This window comes from Centroberyx affinis, unplaced genomic scaffold (assembly GCF_046629955.1).
Source record: "Centroberyx affinis isolate AG114_WGS23_722 - 3 ecotype Tasmania unplaced genomic scaffold, CSIRO-AGI_Caff_v1 ptg001520l_1, whole genome shotgun sequence".
Lineage (NCBI taxonomy): Eukaryota > Metazoa > Chordata > Actinopteri > Beryciformes > Berycidae > Centroberyx > Centroberyx affinis.
The window spans coordinates 29,684-40,589 of record NW_027279982.1 but is presented as its reverse complement, the minus strand read 5'-3'; the positions used below and the strand labels follow the sequence as shown (position 1 = coordinate 40,589).

The 10,906-nt window shown below is 41.1% G+C and overlaps 1 protein-coding gene across 1 annotated transcript; it reads left to right on the top strand.

The window, feature by feature from the left end:
- Window positions 1-2,209: 2,209 nt before the first annotated feature.
- LOC139650606 (uncharacterized) lies at window positions 2,210-9,031 on the top strand. The gene is made up of 4 exons (XM_071527320.1): window positions 2,210-2,337; window positions 4,864-4,992; window positions 5,426-5,555; window positions 8,353-9,031. The coding sequence occupies exons 2-4, from the start codon at window positions 4,878-4,880 to the stop codon at window positions 8,576-8,578; spliced, it is 471 nt and encodes a 156-aa protein (XP_071383421.1). The 5' UTR covers window positions 2,210-2,337; window positions 4,864-4,877; the 3' UTR covers window positions 8,579-9,031.
- The last annotated feature ends 1,875 nt before the right edge of the window (window positions 9,032-10,906 follow it).

Genomic DNA, 10,906 nt, shown 5'->3' with positions numbered 1-10,906 from the left:
GATAGGTCTACACCTACACCTTCATCTACCAATCACATTTTCTGTCTGTCTGTCTGTCTGTCTGTCTTTCTTTCTTTCTTTCTTTCTATTCAATTCAATTCAAGGTGCTTTATTGGCATGACAGTATTGCCAAAGCATGTAACAAGAGATTAATCATCAATTAAATTATTAAATAACAAAAAAAAAATTAAGTAACAGAAAAATAATGACATCCCCTCCCATGTATTATGGTGTGTGTGTGTGTGTGTGTGTGTGTGTGTGTTGCTGTGCCTCCACTGTCTACTGACTATCATTTCTTTCTTTCCTTCTTTCTGCATTGGTGGGTAGTATATGTACTATATGTATATGTATTTATGTAGCCTTTATGTACAGTATATGTATATGTATATGTATATGTATATGTATGATATTAACCCTATTTTGCAGTGTCAGTGGATTGCAGGTGTTCTGGCCTTGTTGAGTGGGCCTGAAGTCTATTTCTGTTTGGTCAGACCAAGCCGTCCATTTGACTAGTATTGGGGAAGCTACTCTGACAGTCTAGTTTTACAAACTATCAGAATACCCTCAAGAGAAATTTGGCTTGTTAAATAAAGTTACTCAGAAAAAGTAGTTCAAACCATGTTGTAAAAACCGATCATATCTACATTTAATTGCCACACTAAAGCAGCCTGCCAGAGTCAAGCTAGAGGCAAACCAAATAACCCTGTCTGGCTTGATCACAATGTTAACTTTTTTTTGGATGTAATATCCATCACTCCTACATTTACACATAAACAAAACTATTTGGATTCACACAAAAAAAGTGGAAGGAATATAAACTTTCTGCTGTATGTAAACTTAAAAAAAAAGAAATAAAAAAGCTGGCCCCCGGGTATAAGCGAGCTAATTAGAGCAGAAACTAGTGAAGATCTAATATATCACCGTGCGAAACACTGGAATAATAAAACCGCTTTGACATTTGCTGTTTTGGCTTGAGAACGAGGCTTTTTAGCCTTCAGCAGCTGTTGAGACGCCGGTCGCTCACGCGTGGCACGCTCCTCCATCAGAGAGCGTTTCAGAAAGTCAGTAGGTGTGTGTGTGGCTGGGTGGGTGGAGGCTCCACTGGGTGGGGCGCTTTGTTCCAAAACAGAGTAAGGGACAGAAAGTGAGTTCTGAAAGCCAGAAATCTCAGCACCTGGTCAAGTAATCACTGAGTCACTGGTATTTATCATTAACCCCATAAAACCCTGCAGATATGTTATGAAAGAATCTGACTTAATGGCTCTTTAAAGGAGTAAATAAATAAGAAATAAAAGTAAATAAGAGGATTAAAAAAATGCATTTCCCTTGTTCTCTTAAAGCCAAAAATGCTTGATAGTTGCAGTAGTTAACTTTCTTTCTTTCGTTCTTTCTTTTTCTTTCTTCTTTTCTTTCATTCTGTCACATTTTGTTCTTTTTGAGTTTTTAAGGTGGTTTTATTGTCTTTTTCTTGTGATTTGCTGTGAGATGTGAAGTCTTTCTTTCTTTCTTTCTTTCTTTCTTTCTTTCTTCCTTCCTTTCTTCCTTTCTTTCATTCTGTCACATTCTGTTCACCTATGTGGGACTTTTTGAGTTTTTAAGGTGGTTTTATTGTCTTTCTCTTGTGTTTTGCTGTGAGATGTGCAGTCTTTCTTTCTTTCTTTCTTTCTTTCTTTCTTTCTTTCTTTCTTTCTTTCTTTCTTTGTGTCTTTCTTTCTTTGTGTCTCTTTCTTTCTTTCTTTCTTTCTTTCTTTGTGTCTTTCTTTCTGTCACATTCTGTTCACACATAAGACAGCAGCACAAGCAGAGACTGGTAAATCCGCCAATGATCTCATTTTTGAAGGATCCAGCATGTGAGTTAATCCAAGGGCCATAGAAATGAACAGCACACACACACACACACACACACACACACACACACACACACATACACACACACACACCCACACACACACCCACACACACACACACACACACACTGCACCTTTGCCCCCATCATTATGGGGACGCTGTGGTTAGTACAGTATGGTTTGGGTTAGAGGCAAAGCTCCAGTACCTTGGTTTTATCTGTTTTGACCACTCTCTCTGTGTGTGTGTGTGTGTGTGTGTGTGTGTGTGTGTGTGTGTGTGTGTGTGTTTGAAAATGAGACTGTGAGTGTTCTGTGTGTGCATGTGCATGCATGCTTGTGTGCAGAGTGGGTGTGTGTGTTCTCTCTCTCTCTCTCTCTCTCCCTCTCTCTCTTTCTGCACTCTTTGCTGTCTGGCTGTGATATACGGACTGTTGGGAAGCCTTGCAGTACAGGAGCTGCAGAACAACAGGTATCCACCATCATTAAGCAGGTATGTGCAGAAAAGGGGATTTTATATTTGCAATATTGGCCAATTAATTAATTATTTTTAGTCTTACAACTCAGGCAAGGCAGGGCGAGCTGCACTGTTTCAGCTCACTGGTGTTACAAAAGGTTCCTTTTATTGAACTTTATTGAAGGATAAACTCCTTGAGATGAATCATCTCATTTTCAAGGGGGTCCTTGAAACACAAATACATCTACAATACAACAAACGAAAAGAAAACCTTAAGGGAACACATTGAAATTAAGGGGTTTCTGCTTATCTATGATACCTAGAGTAAAGATTGCATTATAATTTTGTGATTAAATGAAAAGTTTCAGCGTGAGAAATTGTTTTGCTTTGAATCTATGAATTTAAATTGACTATATTTAATTTTCTTAAGCATGAACTTGTGCAAAATCTTTGAAGACAAATGAGTCAGGGCTTTGGAAATTACACCTTATGCATGAGTCACAACTTTTGAACTTAGTTTTATTTGGATGGAAACAAAAACAAATGGACAAAGTTGAAAGTGGTTATGTAATAAAAAAGTGAAATAGCCGAAGCCCCCAAAGTACAGAACATGTAATTTTGCAACACCACATGCTGTATTCACGCTGTGAAAAGGCAGGAGCGATGCATGCCTGAGATGAAGTTGAGTGGCTTTCTCTCTTAATGATGAGCAGGAATTTGAATAAGGCTTCTGATGCTTAAATATTCAGTGGCTCCAGGTAATTCTGTAATTCTTCAAGTGGCTCCTCTGACCGGAGGGACAGTATTATTTCATGGTTGCCAGATTGCGCTGGGTGAGAGTTGATGAGATGTCGGTTGCTTATGAAAATCAGCAAGCGTTCAGATGAGGCCTGCAGCTACAAGCCTGCAGAGAGAGAGAGAGGGAAGAGGGAGAAAATAACAAATTGGCTGAGGGGAAAAAGTAGACTTGTGCAATCTCATTCTCTCATTCTCTCTGACTTTGTGTGTGTGTGTGTGTGTGTGTCTTTGTGTTGGAGGACGTGTGTTTGAGTGTGTGTAGGCAGGCGGACATGTGTGTTTAAAGGAATACACCAAGTTTTTGGGAGATTGTCCCGTTGGTTAAGTGATGAGAACAAAGACACCAAAATCATGCATGTGTCCCCGGTAGATCATTGGCGCTCCATGCTAACACTTTAGCATAAACTATGTTGAGTGAAGGTAGGCAACTAGCATTATCCAAATTAAGCAGATGACTGTTTATAAAAGTTGTTAGCATTTTTTTTTTACTATATTTCTTGTAGATTCATAAAATAAAAAAAATTACATATCACTAACTCAGTATGATGTAGCTGATGTAGCCATGGTTGATTTTTGGAACTATTTCAGGTAAACAACCATGTATTCATCCGCCACCTTCGCTTCTTATGGAAACAGGGAATGTAGTCCCTGCTAGTTCAAAACATTGTGATTTTTGTATCATATTTTGAAAACATTTTACCAATCTACCTGCACAAAATTGCCAGACTTCGCCGCACATCATTTAAAAGTAGTTACCATTTAGCTTTAGAGCAGCTAAAAGTTCTAATTTTCTCACTTTTGAGATAATGCAAGTCGCCTACTATCACTCATCATAGTGTATGGTAAAGTCTTACACTACTGGAGCCAATGATCTACCGGGGACACATGGATGATTTTGGTGTCTATGTTCTCATCACTTAACAGGGAAATTGACCAACAGGACAATCTCCAAAACACTTGGTGTATTACTCTAAGTATGCATGTGTATGTGTCTATCACTGAGGTAGTTTGTACTCGGCGTGTCTCTGCAGCTCTCCTCCCAGTTTTCCAAGTGACTGCCAGATCAGTTTTCTCTATCAGCTCGCTGACTGATGCTTGGACTCGTTCCTTCAGCTGCAGGAACTGAGAGTTCAGCCTCAGGGCTTCGCCTGTTCCACCCACTAACACGCATGGAGGAACAAGGAGTTGGTACCCGAACAAGAGCCAAGAAAGTTAGATTTCCTTTTCCTCCCAGTTTATTGGGATTGAGAGCCGTAGTGGAGCCAAAGGGAAAGGCCCAGTATATAAGCCCCACCCCATGCTGCCTCAGTATAGAAAAATGGAAGGACTACAACATTGGCTCAGGGCTAAAATCTGTGTGCATGTGACTGCATTCGATAGGCCAAAATAGATTACTGAAAATATTCACAGTATTTATAGTCTGATTAGGGATTATGTTTTGGATTGAATCCACAGACAGTCATTATTTTGTGCTGATATTCACCATCTTTGAATTTGATCATTTTCATGCCAAAAAATTCCTAAAGAAATTCTTGTCAGGGTGGAAAAGCCTCTGAAACATGGGACACTAAAACTCTCCATTGAAACCCAGGATATTAATATGACTATAATACTAATATTAACACTAATACTAATATTAACACCACTACTAGTACTAGTACTACTACAGCTACTACTAGTAATAACAACCAAGCTGTAATTTCAGGTAAAACTTTGGTGCTGATGAATCACTGTTAATAACTTGTCAATAACTTTGTCCCATAGGTGCTGGTCCAGTCATGACCCCCAAACTGAGCGTGCTGCTGTTACTGGCTGTCGCCGTGGTAACGGTGCTGGCCCAGAGGCGACGCCCGACGTCGACTTCCACGGACGAGTGGAACTACAGGGATGGCTGTGAGCTCCAGATTTCCCTCTCTGTTTACTCTGGGTCAAAGGTCAAGTTCAGGGCTCATCATGATGATGTAAAGCTAGAGGTGAAAGATCACGCTGCAACCACGCTTGTTGTTGTTGTTTTTTTTTATTTTACTGAAGCTTTATTCAGCCAGGTTTGTCCCTCTGAGATGAATTTTAAATCATCATCAGTTTAAACTCACCAGGAGAGGCCAGCGCTTTCATTTTGCAGGAAATTAGAGCAGAATACATGAATTCCCTTTTGCCTAAATTAGTTCTGACCTTAGGGACTTCACATTGAGCCCTATGTCACCAGATCAAATACTCACAAACTATCAGTGGTGTATGCAGACAGATGGGTGCAGCGCTGTCCATTTGATCCAAATTCTAACCTCATTCTTGCATTGTAACTGTGACTTCACCCTTTCTGTCCCAGCGGAGAAAGTGAGCATGCGGGGCGTAGCCAACCTGACTCAGGTCCTGGACAACTGGAGGTTCGACATCCTGACCCAGATGAGAGGACTGCTGCAGAACGACCACCAGTCTCTCCTGCCTGACTACGCCAGGTACGGAGGGAGAGAGAGAGAGAGAGGGGCGAGCGAGGGACGAATGAACCGAGATACTGTAGGCAGAGGTGGTAGAAGAACACAAACTCCTTACTCAAGTCAAAGTGCAAATACTCATCTAAAAAATACACTCTGGTAAAAGTCGAAGAACCATTTCAAATCCTTTACTCAAGTCCAAGTATAAAAGTACATGGTCTTAAATTTACTTAAAGGATAAGGCTGGTGTTTTTTAATGCATTGCTTACCGTCAACAAATCCTATGAAAATAACAAAATCAACAATGCGTTTGCTTTCTGACTTCCCACGTACCGTTTTTAGCCGTCAACCCGGAAGTCATTGGCTCCAATTGTAAGCTAAAAACCTTGAAATCCAGCTCACAAAGACATAGTTTACATTTTAAAAATCGCTAACTGTTACCATGAAAAGTCAGGCTGTTGTAGTTATTACCAAATCAAATTCAAATAGGAACAAATTCTTCATTACGCCGGGGACTATTTTCTGTGCTACGGAACTACTTTCCTGAGATCGCAAACGTGTTTACAGCCGGCTTATTAAGTTGTTTGAGGAAAAAGTCGGCCGGCCCGGTGCATCGTGATGATGAAATATGTTGACCAGAGCAACGGCATGGCTCTTTGTGTTTTTAATCGTTTTTTTAATACAATGGAGTTCTATGGCTGCTGGGACATGGCTGCATTGGGCACCGGCTACATGGACGAGACTTGTTGGCAAAACAAAATCATTGTTGATTTTGTTATTTACATAGGATTTGTTTGACGGTAAGCAATGCATTAAAAAACACCAGCCTTATCCTTTAAAGTATAAAAATAGTAGTCCTGTAAGTAGTCCTGTAAAAAAGGCATTTCTAATGAATTTAACTGGTTCTCTGTTGCAAGAGTCTGCAGCTCAAATCACAAACGTTAATTCTCTGCTCACTTGTTGCTTCTCTCTCTGTCTCTTTCCCTCCTTTTTAGTGTTGCTTTGGTGAACAAGCAGCCAATCGCATTTGGCTCTTGATCAGCTGCTTCCGGGATGGAAGCTGTCTGATGCAGAAAATCAAAAAAAAAAAAAATCAGTTGATGATTGAGATTAATGAGTCTGTTGAAAATATAGTGAGTAGAAAGTGTAGATTTTTCTTTTGAAATGTAGTGAGTAAAAGTAAAAAATCTTAAGTGAAAGAACAACTCAAGTAAAGTATAGAGACTTGAAATTCTTACTTAAGTTACTTCCCACCTCTGACTGTAGGCAGAGAGAGAAAGAGAGAGAGAGAGAGAGAGAGAGAGAGAGAGAGAGAGAGAGAGATGCAAAGAGACGCTGTGGTGAAGCAGACATTTGGGTTGAGTGTGACTTTAGTTTGACATAAACCAGCCCCAGACCTCGGTTTACCCTCTTCTTCCACACAAATGATAGAGCGCCCGTCTCCATCCCTCTGTGTGTTTTGAACGAACAGGTTCCGCCCGGCGAGGGAGAAAACAGTCTGGGTGTCGAGAATCCCCGCAGGAATTTGCCTTTCCCTTGAGGCTGAAAATAAGGACAGGACTTTGTTGGGAACACTGTGCGGCCGGCGCTGTCATCAGGCTGCGGCTCAAACTGCAATTTGAACGTCAAAATAGAAACGTGCCATTATGCAATGTGAGAAAAAAAAAACACACATGGCTGGAGTTTTCCACAAGGAAATGGGCTTTTTCCTGCCTCTTTGCTCATGGTCTGGAGCAGCAGCCGTCATTATGGGCCAATAGTTAAATAAATACCACTGTAGAGCTATATTTGAGGAAGTCTCTCTCTCCCTTGTTTTCTTCTCAGTTTATTCGTTTGGCCTCTGCGCTATTCAACTTCTCATCCTCAGACTTCTTTCTCTCTCTTTTTCATTTTCTCTCATTTTTACATCTTTTGCCATTCCAGTCTTTCTGTGTGTCTCTGCTCTATAGTAGGTCTGCGCTTTTTTTTTTTAAAGAATAGCTGTAAGTTTGGCCATGCTATAATGAAAAACATCCATCATGTTTTAAATTTTGAACATGATTGATGTCCAACATTAGCGTGCATTTATGAGCAACTTTGTATTTTTGCAGAGATTCACAGATTTTTGCTCCTCTGGTGGTTCAAATCCCCATTTGGTAGATGTGGGATAGACCGCAGTGTACTGAGCTGATATTGGTGTTTTATGAAAAAATGGATATGATGGATATGGTGCAGTTTGATTGATTACACATAGTATATTGTATAAGTGATCAGTATTTTACTTGTTGTATATAGATAGACCTTAACCGGAACTGATTCTAATGAGACATTTTGATCAGATGGAACACAAGTATGTATGAATATAGTCTTCTTCTTCTTCTTCTTCTTCTTCTTCTTGGTAGTAGGCTAGTAGTAGTTGTTGTATCCCAGGTTTCAGTGAAGACTTTCAGTATCCCATGATGGTCTGAATGCTGGTTCAGAGACTTTTCCACCCTGACAAGAATACAATTCTGGGGGAAAATACTGAATACTTATAATTTTTTGCCATGAAAACAATCATATTTACAGACATTGAATATCAGCACAAAATATCGGCTATCGATGACTTCAATCCAAAAACATCGGTATCGGTATTGGCCTTCAAAAACCCCATCGATCGAACTCTACCGCTAACCAGTCTCCTCCCATCCATCCCAACTCCCTTTGTCCGGCTGCCAAACTACACTGAAACTAATCTTTTAAACAGCAGAGGGACACACATGAACTAAAGCTTAACCAATCAACTACCTGCTCTCTCTCTCTCTCTCCCTCTCTCTCTCCCTCTCTCTCCCTCCTCCCTCAGGATCCAGCCTCTGTCGGAGGCCTTGGACGACCTGTACAAGGAGTTCAACGCCCTCAAGGCTCACCTGGGCGACCTGACCGAGAAGTTCGCCGCCATCGAAACTTTCATCGACGAGGTCAAGACCGAGCGGGCCGCCACCGCCAACGCTGGCCCGGCCCCGGCTCCGGGCCCCGGCCCCGGCCCCGCCAGGAGGAGAGTGATGAAGAAGAAGGCCACTAACGTCTAAAACAGCCACGTCCCATTCCTGCCTGCCATTTGTTTTCTCCCTCAACCCTGTTATATATAGTCTCCCTTTATTTTAGCCTTCCTGGCAGTGCTGGCACTTTAAAGCTAATCCTTCTTTAATTCCATTTTTATCATGTTATACGATGTCTAAAGTGTGGTATTTACTCCTTGGTTTGGGCCGCAACAGTATGGCTCTTGGGATTTGCATTTGAAACAGTTTTCAACAGTTTTCACCTTGATTTGAGATTGATATTTCCTGATATTTCCTGGTAGGGCTGGGCAATACATCAATATTATATCGATATCGTGATATGAGACTAGATATCTTGCCTATAGAGAGAGATCAAGAGAGAAGTACTTGCTCCCTATTCCCTCTGATGCTTGGTGGACAAACATGCTTGGTGTTCAGGTTTCCCGCTGCATTGAATAAGCTCCAAATAAACTCACTTGTTGCATCCATTCATTCCAGCTGTTGTCTCTTAAGAAAAAAGTGTTACCTTGCTCTGAACTCCCCAGCAGCACTGCAGACGGCTCATGATTTCAACACAGCAGTATCAACTCCTGAGACAAAGACCTTGGATCCAGACCAATTTGGCTCTCATAGAGATGAATTGGGTTTTTATTCTTCTCCTCCTATTCTTCTCCTTCTCCTGATCGGTGGATGATAGTGAAGGCAGGGGAACTTGCAAACTTGTGTTTTGTTTATTGAAAATCAGACATCGTTCAGTCAGTGTGGTCCACTTCTGATGTGATGATATTTGAGTTTTAGTGTCCCATGATGGTCTAAATGCTGTTTCAGAGGCTTTTCCACCATGAGAAGAATACAAATATGGGGGAAAAAGCGAATACTTGTAATTGTTTGGCACGAAAATGATCAAATGTAAAGATATTGATAATTAACAATATTGGTATCGGCCTTCAAACTCTCTCTCTGAACCCAAGCTACATATAAGACTGTTTAGCTCCAGCAGTACATTACAACATTCTGCTGGATCAAGTGCATCAACACATCCAACTCTATCAGTGGAGCTCGCCTCTGATTGGCTACAACAGCTGTCAATAACATCTGAACGCTCTTGTTATGTGCTCATCGCTGCCCAGCTCTTTGACTGAGGAGGTGCAGTGACGTGTAAACTCCTCTAGGGGGACACACACTCATGCACCAGGCTGCAGTGAGCTGTGGGAGCACAGGGCAGAGCTACAGGAGTTAACTGATAACCTATTGATCACTGAGAGCTTAAAGATAAAACGGGTGCAACGATTAAGAAGGCACGTAAAAGAGTAAAATAAACAAAACAGACATTCCTCAAAGCATACAAGTCAAATGATAAAACAGAGAAGAGTAATAGAAAGCAGGAATAAAAACATCAAATCAGTTAAGTCATATAAAAGCGAGTCTTTAAAAGTGCTTTAAAGTATTCAAGCTGTTTGGAGGATTATATACATGCCGAATTCACCAGAACACCCTACTGATTAAGGTAAAGTCTCAAATTATATTTTTTTCCATGTGGTTTTTTTTTTGCCTATAAGCAAGGCAAAACAAATTGCCAAATATTTGAATGGACCTTGGTGTGGTAGGAGGGCCTTCAAACAACAACAACAACACACAGCCTCGGCCTGCTCCTGTGTTTCTGAATGCAGAAATCTCCGCAGTCATATTACTAGTCATATTATGCTTCAGTAAAGCAGAAATATTACACATTTAACCTTTAAAATCTATTGTAAATGAGGCCGGGTTAGGAGTGATGTGAGGAAGACAGCTGATGTGTCTCACTCTTCTTTACTGTCTCTTTCACCAGTGAGATCTCTGTCTGCTCTCTTCATGAACAATCAGCTTTCCAAAACTGCTCTCTGCCTCAGCTGGGTTCCTACCACAGACTGTAAAAAAAAAAAAAAAAAAAAAAAAAATTCATACCAGTACATTTGTATTCTAGTCATTCAGCCGACGCTCTTATCCAGAGCAACTTGGAACGACGGAGCAGGTGAGGCTGCAGTGTCTTGATCAAGAGCACTTCAATGGGGCGTCCTGTCCATTATGGGACCATCCGTCTAACCAGCGGGCCGTCCTGCCAGCCCCGCAGTGCATCAGTGTTATGGTTATATGGGACAAAAGTGGAGTGAGGGAATGACAAATTCAGTTGATGGCAACAGGGAAAAGGACAGGGAAAGACAGTAAGCTGCAGTTTGAGTGACAGCAGTACAGAACTTTTTGCCATGGTATCTGGGTCAAGGGTTCGTCCGATATATGGGGCTGATATTGGCCTTTTAGTAAAAATCAGATATCGGCCAGTCAGTGTCGTCCTCCTCTGACATCATGGATATGATGCGG

Excerpts from the sequence above, each read along its gene's own strand:
- LOC139650606 (XM_071527320.1), top strand. The coding sequence starts at position 4,878 with ATGACCCCCAAACTGAGCGTGCTGCTGTTACTGGCTGTCGCCGTGGTA. Across the intron at positions 4,993-5,425 it reads GTGGAACTACAGGGATGGCT|CGGAGAAAGTGAGCATGCGG; the intron begins GTGAGCTCCAGA and ends TTTCTGTCCCAG. Across the intron at positions 5,556-8,352 it reads CTCCTGCCTGACTACGCCAG|GATCCAGCCTCTGTCGGAGG; the intron begins GTACGGAGGGAG and ends CTCCTCCCTCAG.